The 17,864-nt window shown below is 40.2% G+C and overlaps 1 protein-coding gene across 23 annotated transcripts in view; it reads right to left on the bottom strand.

Moving 5' to 3' along the window:
- TANC2 (tetratricopeptide repeat, ankyrin repeat and coiled-coil containing 2) overlaps window positions 1-17,864 on the bottom strand; it is a 631,662-nt gene that overhangs the window by 138,759 nt on the left and 475,039 nt on the right. For all 23 annotated transcript variants that reach the window (XM_039516554.1, XM_039516557.1, XM_039516556.1 and 20 more), the window contains one exon: window positions 1,387-1,650. In XM_039516554.1, coding sequence (XP_039372488.1) covers window positions 1,387-1,650 — 264 coding nt within the window. The remainder of the gene's footprint in view (window positions 1-1,386; window positions 1,651-17,864) is intronic.

Below are 17,864 nucleotides of genomic sequence, written 5' to 3'. Positions count from 1 at the left end.
TTACAGGAAACATTAACAGGCAAAATAAATATCTATATATTGTTTAACAGTGTTGCATAGATTTTAAGGCTAAAGGGACCACCATCTTCATCTAATCTGACCTCTCCTGCACAACACAGTTCATAGCATTTTGCCTAGGATGCCAAGTATAGCTATTTGTAGACGGAAAGCCTTATGAAAAGATGCGTGTTTCCCAAAATAGGACTATAATTCACATGTTTATTAAATGCATAAAGTTATGAAAACTGAAATTAGAAAAATAAAATGCAACTTTTTGTTGTTTTTACTGAGGGAATTAACCACTAAGGCAGCTTGATAAGTAATGTGGTAAATTCACCATCATTTGGAGATGTCAAGCTGCAGTTGGATGTTTTCTCAAAAGTTATGTTCTGTTCAACCAGAAGTTATTGGATTTGATGGAATTCACTTATGTGGTAGGGAAAAATCACTATGGACTCTGTTGTACAGCAGAGGTCAGACTAGATGACAACACACCACTACCTCGATATAACGCCACCTGATATAACACAAATGTGGATATAACGCAGTAAAGCAGTGCTCTGGGGGAGAGGGGCAGGGCTGTGCACTCCGGTGGATCAAAGCAAGTTCAATATAACACGGTTTCACCTATAACACGGTAAGATTTTTTGGCTCCCAAGGACAGCGTTGTATCGGGGTAGAGGTGCAGTTGTCCCTTTAGCTCTGAAGTCTATAAAAAATATTAATACCTGCAATCTTTGTCATAATTCTAGTTTCTAATGGATGCTTACATATTCTGTTTAACTGAAATCTGTGAAAGAAATCTTGCTGTATGCGCCCTCCCACTGCAGCCAATATGGAAGAGAGACTAACGTTTTCTAAAATGGATTCTTATATTGTGATGCTTTGCTTTTTAAATCCCAGCACATATCTTTCCCCATCCTCCTAAGTTTTAATTATGAACTGCAGAAAAAGCTCTTGATATTATTACTGCTGATTAATTTGGAGTTGAAAATTTTATGCCTGGAAATTATGCATTATTTTAGAACTGAGGCTGGGGTTAAGTATTGGGATGGCATTTAATCAAAAATAATAACTAAACTTTTTTTTAAAGCAGATTTTGAGATCACTCTCAAATGATCTGATGGCCATGAACTTTTAAAAAGACCGGATTTTGGCAGCCTAGATTGCTGAATGAACTGGGTGGAAAATGTACTCCTCCTTCGGCGGTTTTCACTTTATACATGGTATTTCAGGCAGAAATGGAATGTTATCACACCCAATGGCAGTTTCCTGAGGAGATGAGACTTCTCTTTGCATAAAGACATTGTATGAAAACAGTAAATGAGAAGACTGTGTTGATGGCTTGTTTTGATCTGATCTAACAGTAAATAAATTATTTCTTACCTGCTACTGAATTTGGCCGTGGCATAAGGTAAAGTGGAATAGACTGCACAGACTGGGATAAAACCGTCTCTAGGTTCCTTTCTGGGATCTTGTTTAAACTGTAGGTGGAGGCGGTCATGTTTTCATCTACGCGATATAAACAGGAGTCCATGCTGGATTTCTGAGACTGCCAAGGTTTCAGGTTTCCTCCAGATCCTAGTTCTTTGCTGCTCTCCCCTCCATATTTAGTGCGCTCCATGTTTTCAGAATAGCTTGTCAAAGTAGCTTGAAGGAACAAATAAAAGAGATGTGAATAATAAAGAAAGAAGTAGCTGCATACATAACAATATAAGATGATATGTGCAATGAAAATAACAAAAATAAAGCTGATCATATTTTCCAGCATTCTCACATAAATCAGAGATTATGGAACCTAGTGAAGCTGTCCTACTTACTGCTTTGAAAAGTTTTGTTTGACATTACTAAACGGCATTTGCAGTTATCACGAGTATTAAAATGCTACATATAACTGTATTTGTTCAAACACACAATCCCACAGACTTATAATAAAGACGATTAAGAACAAATACAAAGTCAGTTTTGCTCATTGTCTCCATTTTCTTCTAATATACAGTGAGTCAAACTGTATCAGTTTAAAGTTTATAAACATGCTTGTGATAACCAACTACAGAGTATAATAAATGACAGTAGCATATTTGTTTTAGAAAAATCAACTTGGTATAAATGTTAACCCTTAAGGTCACATCTGAGTTTATGAAGCTTCAAAGGTAATCCATAAATTCACCTTTGTACTGTGTGGATTACGCTGTTGGTGCTACGTTGTTGGGGTTTATTTCATGGTCTCCTCCTTTTTTTTCTTTTTGACTTCAACTTTAGGTATTACTTCCACCATGATATTGACAAAGCAAAAGCCTTTTTTTTTTTTTTTAAACTTTGCTCAATATCTTTCAAGTGAATGGGGCAAATTCAGATCTGATCTAAGTGCATGCCACTCCACTTAAATCAATGGAGAGGGAGGCATCTGACTATACCAGGTCTTAACTGGCCCCAGGTATCCAAACGGCTATCCTACTAATTGATAGGCAGAAAATTCTCAACCTAAACTCATCACCCTGCACCCCTCCTGTGCTGTCAGGAAACCAGATGTTCAACTAGATCTTGAACTTTCCTGTGCCTCACGTCTATAAATATAACTAATATAACTTTCTGAACCATTCCTCCGTTGAAACTCTAATGCTTTCATTTCCATTTAACCACTGTTAATTACCTCTCCAACCTAAAGTCTATGTTAATGTGACTAAAATGCAACAAACTATTGCCACAGGTCCCTGGACAACACAACATGAATTAAGCACTTTCTCTTTACAGTACAAAGATCACACTTATGTTTTCCAAAATATTCTATGATAATGCCCTGTCTTCTGAAAGAGGCTTTTCTCCTTGCATTCACACAAAAGACCATTTCTGAAGCAAAAGATATGTAAAGCCATAATGGCTTGTATCTGTGTGGTCTCATTAACAACTACCAGAGTGGTTTAATTTCTTTTATATTGGTAAAAACAAACACAAAATTACTCCAAAGAAGCATATGCTTTCAGGCTTAAGCTCTTTCTATGCCAAGTTCCAAATTAAAGCAAAATTCGTAAAGAGAACAGTTTCATCTCACAAAATAGGATTTTAATGGATTTTCTTACACAATTTGAACTACAGCAACCCAAATAATAGCATTTTGAACATCCATTAGCTTCAGTGGAAGTACCAGGGATTAATCTGGCCCATTGTGTCTGATAATGACATTAAATATTTGTAGTGAGATAATATAATGAAAATCAGGGCCAAATATTTATAAATAAAGTCAAAGCATCATAACAAGGGGAAAAAAGGCAACTGAAGGAATTAACATGCCACTACATGTTGTACTCTGAACAAGACAAAAGAGATGCCATCCCAGAAGTTACTGTGCCTGTTAGTGTCACAAGAGCTACCTGTCACTTGATTTCTCTCACATTTGAGAGTTTCAAGTGTTTAAAAACCAAAAGAGAACTTGCAAGGAGACCATCTAATACTCCTACAAGTGCAAAGGGCAATTCAGTGCACCATGACATAGTGAAACGTCACCATTCTGCAGATCCCACTTGTCTTAGAACTGTTCAGAAAAAAAGACAGAACAGATGATCTTTCCTTTAACAAAAATGGATTGAAGTCCTTTTAGAAAAGTACACACTGTAAAATGAGTAAAAAAAAAAATCAAAGAAAAATGCCTTGCTGGATCCATGGGCTTATTTAAAAAAGAAGGTGGAACCTCTAACAAGGTGTGGCCAAGTGGTTTAAGCACAGGATAGAGTCAGAAACAGCTGAGTTCTAATCACAGGTCTGACTCTAACTTCACTGGGGATCTTAGGCAAATCTCTTTACCACTCTGTATCTTAGTTTTTCCCTCTGTAAAATGGGGTAATATTTCCTTATCTCAGAGGTGCTGCAAGGATTAGTTAATGTTTGTAAAGCGTTTTTAAGTTCGAAGCAACTACAGGAATGCAAAATATTTGATATATTCTCGCTGGCATTTAAATATATATTTTCTGTCAGGAAAACAATTTTATATGTTAAAATGGGAAAATGAGATAAAACAAGAAACAGATGTTGTTAGCAGATCCTTCCCCCAAACACTGTTTAATTATTGGGAAATATGTTTTCAGATGCCTTTTCTAGAATCTCTAATTCATAGTCTCAGTTTGTGTTGCTGAGACACACTGTACCATGTATTTATGCAAAAATTAATTTGTGCCAAAGATGCATATCCACGTATTTCCAATCAATCTTTGCAGAAACATATCATCAACTGAAGGAAATAATCTCCAAATAGCACAAATTGTGGAAAACAGATAGGAACTTTAGCAATAATCTCGCTTTAAATGAGCCAGCAACAGAAAATGACGAATAAACCCTGAAGGTCCCCGTCCTAACTGTTAATTTATGTTTACTTGAAATGTAGTTTTCACTGGTTTAAAATCAAGCTGTTTTTATGTGCAAATTCTTCACTGACTCAGGTATTTGGGATTGTTCCCTGGGGGTTAATTTACCTTCTGAATGGTCTTAGATGATCTAAGTACTACTATGCAGGCTAGAATCAATTGCTCTATGGCTTTAATCTGTTCTGCGAGCTATTTTAAACCAAAACTGCTTTAATTTTATTTAAAAGGACAAAAAAAAATCTGCTAAAACTCAGCGTCCTGAATTAGTATGCAGTGCATGTCTCTGAGGAGAACTAAAACATAAGTAATAGTGCAGCGAATGGGCTGTGCCTACCACAGGCAATCAGAGCTATGAAATTACCACTTCTCAATCACTATTGTAGAGAACATAGTTCTATTTCAGACAAGTCACACTGTCTACGTCAAATGAGTCTGTCTCAATGTAACACTACATGGAGAAAAGTTAATAAGACTTGTATATACAGGAAGCTATTGAGGCTTCAGGCTATGTTTAGGCAGTAGCGGAATACCTGCAACCAAAAAGAGAAGCATGTGAAGCATGTGAAGTCTTCCCCCAAAACTGCCGAATTCACAGTCTAAACTCTCCTATGGACAGGGCTGCAGCAAGAGCATTCCAGGACAGGTTCTTGGTTCAGATGATGAGTGTGTTTAAGCACGTATCCCCATGATCTCTTACACTCACCCTGCTGTGGATTAATTGTGCTTTGCAGGAGTAATCTCCACATGCAGTTGCATGGGGACTGGGTATGCACCCTTGGGATAGATATAATGCAGGTCCACAGCAGGACTGCCTTTGCATCATTAAAGTGCAAACATGTCCATGTTAAACACACTGGGCCTGAATTTGGCCCAAGGTATTTATTTTCCCGTTTTGGGGAGAAGACACCTCTGGAAACAGTTTCAAGAGGAACTGTATTACGGCAAACACAGAATGCCAGAATGACATCATTGTAGAGAACTACCTTTCTCTCAGATATTTTATATATGCAAAGAGAAAGCCAACTCCTATAATCAAAACATCAGATTATAGTTAAAATGACCCTCCAAATTACGCAAACACTTTCCCTTGATAACACTACTTTGGTTAGATTAAAGAAATCATAAACAAAGTATTTAGTGTAATCCCCAGAGATTTATTTGCTGTGTAACTCTTAACTGTGATTCTATAACTTTCACAGCTGCTATAGCCAATGAAAAGGAAGTCCTAATAATGAGGAATCTGCTTCCAAGAGGGACACATTTTTATATTAAATTGCTCAACTGTGTTAATCATGTGATGGCTGCAGGAACTCGCATGTGTTCTAGGACCATTTCACCTACAGCGAATTAGTTTAAAGAAATTGTGCAACGAGACAACCGAGGAGCAGTGAATTTCACAAATATAACCAGATTATTTACACTGTAAACTCTTTAGAACAGGAATCTTGTATTCAGAAATGTCTGTAAAGTGTCAAGCACACTGTTGCTATCTGCCAAATCTATGTGCTTTGCTACTCTGCGTGTAACCATTGCTCTAGTCACTAGACGACACTTCCCTTCAAGAGCTAGGAATAGAACTCAGGATTCCTCAGTTGTAGCATTCTACTGCTGTCAAGCATACAGTTATGTGAACCACTGACAAAATATGTAGTACACCTCTACCCCGATATAACACCAATTCGGATATAATGCAGTAAAGCAGTGCTCCCGGGGGCAGGGCTGCATGCTCCAGAGGATCAAATCAAGTTCGATGTAACGTGGTAAGATTTCTTGGCTCCTGAGGACAGCGTTGTATCGAGGTAGAGGTGTAATTTGCTTCTAGTGGCTGCTCCACGTAGCAGACAACAGTTATGCCTAGAGCTCAACTGATAAAGGTCTGACCCATGTGGGGAGTCCTTAGGGTTGCAGGTGGTAGCATTTCTATTCTTCAGGTTTTCTTTTTTAAAAAAAACCCACTGGTTTATTCAAGTCACACAATAAATTAAAAGCCATTAAAATCTGTCACTTATGACCTGACATGCAACAAACCCATTCCATTCTTTGTTCAATCGTCATACATTTTGATTGTGTGTGACCCACTGACAGGTTTGAAGGTTGAGGAATATAATGGCTTTTAGTTAGCAGCCTATGGTGTCAGTCCCATTGGAAACAATCAACAATTAGACAAACTTTCCAGTTCTTCCCTGGGCCGAGAGCATGCCTAGAAGATTTCTGCCCGAAGGTGGCTTCGAAAGTTCTGAGCATCTGGAAATAGAGGCTTAAAATGGAACGTGGTTTTCTAATACTATGGTGGGTATTACCAGCACCAGAGATAATATTCAAACACATATAGACTTAGGATATGTCTAGATTATGAAAAACTGTTGTTTTTTGAAGAAAAAAAAGAGTGAGCTATCTCGAGGTACCTAACCCCATAAGCCACATTTAAATTAGATGCTAAAACCATAAAGCCTAGGACCAAGCCTATTTTAACATGTCAGCTGGTGGGTGTGGTAAAATATAACTTAACCCATGTCATGCTACAATTTTAAAACAAGTTAGCTTACACATTTTCAAATAACTCTTTTATCGGAGTTTAGGCAAGCCTTCAGTGAACCAGCCACAAAAGAATCCATCTAAAGACATCAGTGTCACGCACATCATTCTTGTGAGCGAGGCTGCCACATAGAGACACTGGGTAGGCAGAGTCTGTGACTTTCCCCATGGGACAGTGGCAGTGCTGGGAAGCAGCATGATGCAGCCAGAGAAAGTACCCCTCAGAACAGTCATGGCCTCCACAGCAATGCAGCATACAACCTTGTAGAGCTGTCACAGGATAGGAAACGCAAAGGCTTCTTTCTGCAGAACAGAGCCTTTAAACCAACACTAGTCAAGGGAGGGAGTAAAAAGTTCATAAAATTCTCTGTGTGCTTAATTTCCCCTAAAACAAGTGATGTAATGGTCATGTTGTTAAAATGAAATCAAAGGTTTGTGGCCTAATACAAATAAGCAATCCTGTACTGAGAGAGAAGGAGAAAGTCTGTGTGTGAGAGAGAAATATGAAACAAGTAAACCAATTTCATTTTCAAGCCTCAAGGCAATATTATAAATGGCAGCAAGTACACAAAGGGTTTTGAAATATTCTGAAAAATACCTTGATAGTGGCATCATTCTGACCTTTTCTGCTCTACATTTTAAATTCCCGAATGAATCAGCAGAGGAGCAGAATGAATTTAATGCATCAAAGACAGCAGGGAGTCATGCTGGAGATTGAGACTGGAAATGTAAGGTCTGATATAATAGCATAGCACTACCGCATTGAAAACACACACATGCTCATATCATAGATTACTTGCTGCAAATACCATGGCAATGAGATAAAACAGTCCTTACTTTCTACTTGAGTTTATCACGTGCAGAAGCAGATATATAGTTTAAGCATATTTTGTCATGTCTATTATTATATATTTTAAACAAATCTAGTAGCAAGAACCCAAACCTCAAGCAGGAGTCAGTAATACTGTGGGCAATTAAAGGGGATCTGTGACAGAGTGCAGGGAGTGAACAGGTGAGCCTGCACTCTGACACCAATTAGTCCCCCAGAGAAAGATGACTGAGGTAACCAGATAATCAGCTCGTGGGCTGAATGGAATACAGAGCAAATTAGCCCATCAGCCCAAATCTGATAAAGAGGAAGGAAGTGCCAGGAGGGAGGGGGGAACAGGACTGGTTGAGTCCATTCCCACAAAGGCCTCAGAGAAGGGAGACCTCTGTTCCCTTCAGGTCCTGATGAGCGGGCCAAAACCACAGAAGATATTGTAAATAGACTGTTTCAAGGGACTGCGGTGGTATTGGGGGCGGGAACTCGAACTAAAAGGCACATGAATGCACAACTAGTGGAGTCTGCACAATTTCTGCAGGGCAAGAAGACAGCAGTGAAGATGCACCCCCTCTTACAGGATCAATCAAGAAAAGTTAAATATCCTATAAAATATTATTTAAACATGTCCTTAATAAAAAAATATCTAATCCAAGGGCTGTTTCAGAGTTAAAATCTTCAGTACAGTGATTCACCATCAAATTATCCAGGACACAGAGGTTGTTGCATTTGTAGATGTGTATAAGTCCCATGTGCTATTTTTCTACTCTCTCTACCTGACTCCACACCCTACGTTTATTACGGGAGGCTGAGAATTTTGGATTTTAGAAGGATGACCACAGCTACTGGGGTCACTTAGACAAATATAATTTTCTCTCTGTGATTTAACTGCATCACTCTCCTGATTTAGTCTCTACATCAAAGGCATTACTTGTCCCTGTACCAACAAAAATTCTGTTAATTTCTTCCTCTTTCAGAAATGTCAACCCCAAAATCATGAGTCACGTCCACGAAAATAATGAGATTGTCTAAAAAACCACAAGATTTTCAAAAATAAATGTGACTGGTTTTTATTTGCCCATTTGGTTTTGAGGTTTTCAGAGTACAACTTGGGTCATGATATCAAGTGTTTCTCTGCAACCAGGAAGCCTAGAAATTGCCCTTTATAAAATGGAAGCTGAGATTCTCATCTAATCACGTCCCCAACAGCTGGGACTTTAAGGAAAACATCAAACATTGCAATATTCGGGATAAAATCATGGGCTGGCATCACTGCTTCTTCCTCTTGCAACTTTCTGCCCAATCCACTCGATTTACTGCTTCATTCAGATTCTCTTCCCACTCATCTTTGTTCCGTCTATCACGCTGGATGCCTGGAATAATCTCCCCATCCTCATATGCCACATGCCCTTCCCCTCTTCCGCCAGCCCTGCTCTTCAAGCGTTCCTTTTTCCCTTCTCCTTATTAATAATCCCCTCACTCAATTTCTCTATTCTGATCTGTTGACCTATTTGTTTTATTAAGGACCAGATTCTGCCATCCTTACTCATGTTGAGTAATACCTCACTCCATAAGCAGTCCCACTGACTTCAATGGGACTACATATGGAGTAGGGCATTACTCAATGTTAGGAAGAGGCAGAAACTGGCCCTTGGACTAACAAGCTCTTCGTAGGAGGAATGGTGTCTTAATCTATGGTTGGAAAGCATTTTGTAACTGTACAGTACTATACACATTTTGTTAATAATCATTTTTGGTTTATGGTAGATTGTTTAGACCTCTCAACCCTGACAGTTCCCACAAATGATGCCATAAATACACACAAATTAAATGCAGTTTTCTTTCCACTAAAGCTGTGCTTTTAAATTTAGTACTGAAAGAAATGAGTCAGTATTCTCAAGTGATATGTGTTGTATTTAACTTGATAGCAAATCCATGACCCCACTGATTTTTCCCCCTCACGCCTGATTAGATACCTGATAGATACTGTTCTTTTTATCTAACAACTACCACTGCCATCACTTTCAACATTCAGATGCCCAGCATTCTTCAAAATTAGATCCTTCACATCTACCTGTAAAGGAGGTCCTTTACCGAGGTGCTCAAAAGGATTTAATTGTGCAGTTCTAGGAAATGTATTGACCATCAACAAACACTGATCACAAAGCTAGAATTATTCAAGGTTTTTTTTAGGTCTAAGACAACAAAAATATTTAATCTGGCTTTATGCTGAAGTGTCCTTTTAGTGTCTCTTTAGTCCCTACAGTATTTAGTTATTCCCAAACAGACCCAGCTTGTCAGTATCATCTCTCCTGTTTAGCACACACTCTAGATTAATTCATTATCAAAGCTATTTTTATCTGTAGCAACATGCAACTAGATATAAAGAAGTTTAGAGGACAAAACGAAGAACAGCAAGCATGAAAGCTGCTACACCAGAATAACTTCTGTGTTCCCCAGGTAGGAACGCCGAGCGAGGCCGAGACAGCAGCAGCCATGAGCCAAGCAGCAGAGGATACACTGAGGATGACAGCATGCAGCAGCTGCGGTATGTACATGGTCCTAGCGGGGGACCCAGAACAGTACTATGTATGCATGAAGTGCCGCCTCATAGAGCTGCTGGAGGAAAAGATCCAGGGTTTAGAGCTGCAGGTAGAAACCCTGGTAGAGCATAGAAGGGGGTTCGAGCAGCTGATGGAGCAATGGCAAGCAGTGGCTGAAGGGGAATGCCCAGGAGTACAGGGGGAAGCAGGGGCTAAGGCCAGTGAGGGGGGACTGCCAGATGAGGAATATGGGCAGTGGAAGCATGTGACCGTGAAAAGCAGGAAGGGGAAATGGAGAGCCAGTGAGGGAGAAATAGAGCTAAGGAACAGGTTTGGAGGTTTGGAGAATGAGGAAGGGGTACAGCAGGTGGTAGCTGACGGTGGGAGGGCAAGGAAAAAGAGAAGAGCGGCTAATCCGATAGAAAGAGGGGAGGAGTCGATGGAGGCAGCACCAAGTTTGGGCCCAGGGAGGATGCAGGATGGCTTAAGGGGAACCACAAGGGATGATAGGAATGGAAGGAGCTTGCAACCAGGGGGGACGGAGGATAGGTTAGAGGACCGCACTGTCCCCAGGCAAAGGCAGGTCTATCTGATTGGGGATTCCATACTGAGAAGGTTGGACAGGCCTGTGACCAGGGCTGATCCGGAGAACAGAAGGGTGTGCTGTCTACCGGGCGCTAAAATACGGGATGTGGACCTGAGGTTGAAAAGGATCCTAAGAGGAGCAGGTAAGAACCCGTTGATCATCCTTCATGTAGGAACGAATGACACGGCTAGATTCTCGCTAGAGAGGATCAAGGGAGACTATGCCAGGTTGGGTAAGACGCTCAAGGAAATTGAGGCTCAAGTGATCTTCAGTGGGATTCTACCTGTCCCTAGGGAAGGGCGCCAAACGGGTGACAAGATCGTGACGATAAATAGTTGGCTGAGGGAGTGGTGTTACAAGGAGGGCTTTGGGATGTATGGGCACTGGGAGGCTTTCGGGGACAGAGAACTGTTCTCACGGGATGGGCTCCACCTAAGTAGGGAAGGAAGTAGAATTCTAGGAGGGAGGCTGGCTCATCTGATTAAAAGAGCTTTAAACTAGACATTGGGGGGAGACGGTTGGGAGAGGTCCAGGTACTCTCCACGCCAAATTTATACATTGAGAGTGAGAACAACAGGATAACAACAGATATAGCCAGAGGGGGAGGGTTAGGTATAAGGAAGAGGGGCGGGACGGATACTAGACCGACAGGTCATACTGGTAGTACTGTGTCCCTACCAAGTTGGGTGAAAAGGGTGAGAGGAGCCAAACAGCAAAAATTAGGATGTTTGTTCACCAATGCGAGAAGCTTAGGTAACAAAATGGAGGAACTGGAGCTCCTGGTCCGAGAATTGAAACCGGATATTGTAGGAATAACCGAAACATGGTGGAACGGTAGCCATGACTGGAGTACAGGTATGGAAGGGTATGTGCTGTTTAGGAAAGACCGAAACAAAGGTAAAGGTGGGGGAGTAGCATTGTATGTCAATAATGAGGTGAAATGTAACGAAATAACTAGCAATGCAATGGATAATACGGAGTCTGTTTGGGCAATGGTGACATTGGGGAAGAAAACTACTAGAGCGTCCCCTGGGATAGTGATTGGGGTGTGCTATAGACTGCTGGGATCTAGCCTGGATATGGATAGAGAGCTCTTTAATGTTTTTAAGGAGGTAAATACTAATAGGAACTGTATGATCATGGGAGACTTTAACTTCCCGGATATAGATTGGGAAACAAATGCTAGTAATAATAATAGGGCTCAGCTTTTCCTAGATGTGATAGCTGATGAATTCCTTCATCAAGTAGTTGCTGAACCGACAAGGGGGGATGCCATTTTAGATCTGATTTTGGTGAGTAATGAGGACCTTGTTGAGGAAATAGTTGTAGGGGACAACCTTGGCTCGAGTGATCATGAGCTAATTCGTTTCAAAATAAATGGAAGGATAAACAAAATTGCATCTGAGACTAAGGTTTACGATTTCAAAAGGGCTAACTTTACTAAATTAAGGCGACTAGTTAGGGAAGTGGATTGGACTAACATATTTAGGGATCTAAAGGCGGAAGACGCCTGGGGTTACTTCAGGTTGAAGTTGCAGGAGCTGTCAGAGGCCTGTATCCCGAGAAAGGGAAAACAGTTCGTAGGTAGCAGTTTTAGACCGAGCTGGATGAGCAAGCGTCTCAGAGGGGTGATTAAGAAAAAACAGAAAGCGTACAAGGACTGGAAAATGGGAGGGATCAGCAAAGAAACCTATCTTATTGAGGTCAGAGGGTGTAGGGAAGCAGTGAGAAAGGCAAAGAGCCGGGTGGAGATGGACCTAGCGAAGGGGATTAAAACCAATAGCAAAAGGTTTTTTAGCCATATAAATAGGAAGAAAACCAAGAAGGAAGAAGTGGGACCGCTTAAAACTTTAAACGGAGTGGAGATTAGGGATAATCTTGGCATGGCACAATATCTAAACGAATATTTTGCCTCGGTCTTTAATGAGGCTAATGAAGGGCTAAGGAATAGTGGTAGAGGGACTGACGGGAATGAAGATATGGGGGTAGACATTACGGTATCTGAGGTAGAAGCCAAACTTGAACAGCTTAACGGAAGTAAATCAGGGGGCCCGGATCTTCATCCTAGAATATTAAGGGAATTGGCGAGTGAAATTGCAAGCCCGTTAGCGATGATTTTTAATAAATCTCTAAACTCGGGGGTTGTACCGTTTGACTGGAGATTAGCTAATATAGTTCCTATATTCAAGAAGGGGAAAAAAAGTGACCCAGGTAACTACAGGCCTGTTAGTTTAACATCTGTAGTATGCAAAGTCATGGAAAAATTTTTAAAGGGGAGAATAGTTACGGACCTTGAGGCCAATGGCAACTGGGACAAATTACAGCATGGTTTTACGAAAGGTAGATCGTGCCAAACCAACCTGATCTCCTTCTTTGAGAAAGTAACAGATTTTTTAGACAAGGGAAATGCGGTGGATCTAATATATCTTGATTTCAGTAAGGTGTTTGATACGGTACCGCATGAGGAATTACTGGTTAAATTGGAAAAGATGGGGATCGAAATGAAAATCCACAGGTGGATAAGGAGCTGGTTAAAGGGGAGACTGCAGAGGGTCGTATTGAAGGGTGATCTGTCGGGTTGGAGGGGGGTTACCAGTGGAGTTCCTCAAGGTTCGGTTTTGGGTCCGATTTTATTTAATCTATTTATCGCTGACCTCGGAACCAAAAGTAGGAGTGGGCTGATAAAGTTTGCGGATGACACCAAGTTGGGAGGTATTGCCAATTCGGAAAAGGATCGGGATATCCTCCAGGGAGATTTGGATGACCTTGTAAACTGGAGTATTAGTAACAGGATGAAATTCAATAATGAGAAGTGTAAGGTTATGCATTTAGGGATGACTAACAAGAATTTTAGTTATAAGCTGGGGACGCACCAGTTGGAAGTAACGGAGGAGGAGAAGGACCTAGGAGTCCTGGTTGATCGTAGGATGACTATGAGTAGGCAATGTGATGTGGCCATTAAAAAAGCTAATGCGGTCTTGGGATGCATTAGGCGAGGTATTTCTAGTAGAGATAAGGAGGTGCTAGTCCCGTTATATAAGGCGTTGGTGAGACCTCATTTGGAGTATTGTGTGCAGTTTTGGTCTCCCATGTTTAAGAAGGATGAATTCAAACTGGAACGGGTACAAAGAAGGGCCACTAGAATGATCCGAGGAATGGAAAGCCTGTCGTATGAAAGGAGACTTGAGGAGCTCGGTTTGTTTTCCTTAACCAAAAGAAGGATAAGAGGAGATATGATTGCACTCTTTAAATATATCAGAGGGATAAATACCAGGGAAGGAGAGGAATTATTTCAGCTCAGTGCTAATGTAGACACGAGGACAAACGGATATAAATTGTCAGTCAGGAAATTTAGGCTTGAAATTAGATGAAGGTTTCTAACCATCAGAGGAGTGCAATTCTGGAACAGCCTACCGAGGGAAACAGTGGGGGCGAAGGACCTCCATGACTTTAAGATTAAGCTGGATAAGTTTATGGAGGGGATGGTATGATAGGATAACGGGTTTAGTCAATAGGTCAATAACGTGCCACACTGGTAATTAGTACAAAGGGTCAATGTTGGGATATTGTTAGCCTTTTCCAGAGGGTCTGGCTGGAGAGTCTTGCCCACATGCTTGGGGTTCAGCTGATCGCCATATTTGGGGTCGGGAAGGAATTTTCCTCCAGGGTAGATTGGCAGTGGCCCTGGAGGTTTTTCGCCTTCCTCCGAAGCATGGGGCAGGGGTCGCTTGCTCATGGATTATCTGCTACTAGAAGTCTTTAAATCATGATTTGGAGCATTCAACAGCAGAGTCAAGGGAGAGAATTAGTTCAGGAGTGGGTGGATCGGCTTATGTGGCCTGCATCTTGCAGGAGGTCAGACTAGATGATCATAATGGTCCCTTCTGATCTTGAATTCTATGATTCTATGATTCTATGAACTTTTGGAATGAGGGCCCTTTGCTTAGTGTTCGAGCTCTTCATTTAAAGTCTTGCAAAATTTAAGAGGAGACAACTGCCTACATGGTATTAGACAGATCCACCCTATTGCTGCAGCACTGCAAGAGGATGTGCACAGTTCATGGGCTTTTTTTTCAAGCTATTTCAGTGTCATATGCTTTTCTTCTACCTGATTTACCAAAACCTCACTCAAGAAAACTGAATAACTAAACAGGGACTAAACTGTAGATCACCCCAGAGCCTTACTTTAAGGGAGAAACACACACACAACAGCTGATTGTTTAGACAGGACAGCCACAAATGTCACTTTTCCCAGAAAGAGACAAAACGCAAAATGGTAGTTTTAAAAAATATTTGGGGAAACACTGACTTGAACCATGCTATGTCCCTAGCAGACTGCTACCAATTTGATACGCTTTGTATTCCATTAGAGAAGATTTATATTTTATTTTGTAGTCTTGCATAAGATAGTTGGGAAATCTCTTTGTGTTTTATCATAGTTAAGGTGTTAGTAGCTGAGCCTTAGAAGTCTGTTTCTTGTTGGAATGTGATGTTCGAGATTTCAAAATTTTGAAATTCAAAAGCACATGATTCTGTTACTACATTTTCTTCAGTAGCAGTCTTTGAACATTAACAGTTGGCTGCTTTTATATTGTGAGAGCAAAAAAAAAAAACAAAACAAAAAAAAACACCAGGAAACTAGTCAGGGGTTAAAATTAGGTCAACATTTTCCCCAGCTACTCTGTCGCTTCATGAAAAGGGTTAGTGGCTCACAGGAGAAAAAGATTACCTGCTCCTCTCTCTGGTTTTGGCATTCTCCTCTCTCCCTCCCGCCCCTAATCCCCTCTTTCCTTTACAACTTCATTTTTGTGTTTATTGGGGTTTTGGTGCTACTATAAGAAAAGCAACTGAAATAAAATTGGGCATCCTATGATAGCAGAAAAAATAAATCTTTCTCTGACATTTTTCCTACAACGGCAGGACACAGTTCTTTCTCTCAGTTGTGGCTGTACTTAATGATGGCGAAAGAGACAAGCTTTTTTGTGCTCAATCACCAATGGAAGTTGGTCCAATAACATGTTACCTCATCCACCTCGTCTCCCTAATATCCTGGGACCAGCACAACTACAACAACACTGTCCATCATAGAACACACTCAAGGTATTTTTAAAATAAAAATTCTGAAAGTCATTAACATACAATATGGACTAGTGACACTGAGGCTTTTAGAAGAAAAGAATCAAGTTGCTATTTAGAAAAATGGTTACATCATAGGTTGTACTTTTGTAAGTTTAGTACACGGGCTTAGCCGCTATGAAAGACAGGTGCATAATTGTTATGGTCTATCAGCGTCTAAATCTGTTGGCGTTTAAGAGACTCCAAATATCCATTCATATAAGAAACTGTAACAACTCTGAAAGAAAGAAAAAACAGCTCCAGAAAATAACTATGTACAAACACTGATGAGCTAGTTTAAACTGACAAAAGCCAGGAAAATTCAAAATTAAGATTGAAATTTTGTCTTTAACAGATGTGCTCAATATTTTAGCTAATTAAAAGTTCTTTATGCCATCATCCTAACTAACAGTTGTAGTAAAAATCTAAGCTGGGATATAGCAATAAAGGACATAATACAATTTTGAGGTACAGCAGAACCTCAGAGTTATGAAAACCAGAGTTATGAACTGACCATTCAACCACACGCCTGATTTGGAACTGGAAATATGAAATCAAGCAGCAACAGAGACCAAAAACAAAAACAACCCAAAGAACCCCCCCCCGCCGCCACACAAATACAGTACTGTGTTAAATGTAAACTACTAAAAAAAAAAGGGAAAGTTAAAAAAAAGATTTGACAAGGTAAGGAAACGGTTTTATTTAAATTAAGAGAATTAAAATAAGCATTTTGCTTCTGCCCAGTAAAGTTTCAAAGCTGTATTCAGTCAAGGTTCAGTTTTAAACATTTGAAACAAACACCATAACATTTTGTTCAGAGTTACAAACAACCTCCATTCCCAAGGAGTGCAGAACTCTGAGGTTCTGCTATGTCAACCTACATCTCGTACTTAGATAAACTGCCCACTGAATGGGACGAGGTGGGTTGAAAATCAATAGGCTGTTTCCCTTCATATGAAGGGTGGGACTGGACCCTTTCCCAGTAACAGATATTTAGAGGAAGAGATGAACAGATAAGTCCTGAAAAAGGTGTAGAGGGCTGGAACTGGGAGGATTCCGAGTTTAAAGAACATTCATTATACTGAAAGGCTAAACAGACTGAACTTTGTATTTTCTGGAGAACATAAGACTTCAAAGTAACCTACTCTAATGCAAGCAATACAATTTATTCAGGGGCTCAGTAAGCATGAGATGGTCATTTATTCACACCCATTAGACATGTAAAACCTGAGGAGCACAATCTAAAAAAAATGTGGAAATAAGGAGTAAAGAAGGAAAGCAGACAGGACTGAACTTAAAGAGCACGGGTGGAACACATAGTTACATGTGGTCCAACTGATAAACATAAGTACTTAAAACTAGGCATTTACATCCCTACTTAGGTACCTAAGTTCCATTTTATGCACTGAAGTGCTGATTTAGGCACCTGAGTTCCTATTTAGGCTCCTTACATAAGTGCCTAAAATCAGATATTTAGGTGCATAAAATGAAAATGTGTCGCTTTAAGTTTGACAACTGGGGCCGCAGAGACCATCAAAGCACATGGATAACATGCCTTTTAAGAGACGCCTAGACATTTTATGGTGAGAGAAACTATAAGAACATACAGATTTCCTTACACCATATAATAATAGCTAAGCACAACAAAAAGTTCCAGCCTTGATTAAAAAGAACGAGGAGTACTTGTGGTACCTTAGAGACTAACAAATTTATTTGAGCATAAGCTTTCGTGGGCTAACACCCACTTCATTGGATGGATGCAGTGGAAAATACAGTAGGAAGATATATATACACAGAGGGCATGAAAGAATGGGTGTTACCATACTAACTATAACAAGATTATCTACACCTCTACCCTGATATAATGTGACCCGATATAACACAAATTCGGATAGATCATGGGT

This window comes from Mauremys reevesii, linkage group 27, assembly GCF_016161935.1.
Source record: "Mauremys reevesii isolate NIE-2019 linkage group 27, ASM1616193v1, whole genome shotgun sequence".
Lineage (NCBI taxonomy): Eukaryota > Metazoa > Chordata > Testudines > Geoemydidae > Mauremys > Mauremys reevesii.
This window is presented reverse-complemented; position numbering and strand designations above follow the sequence as displayed.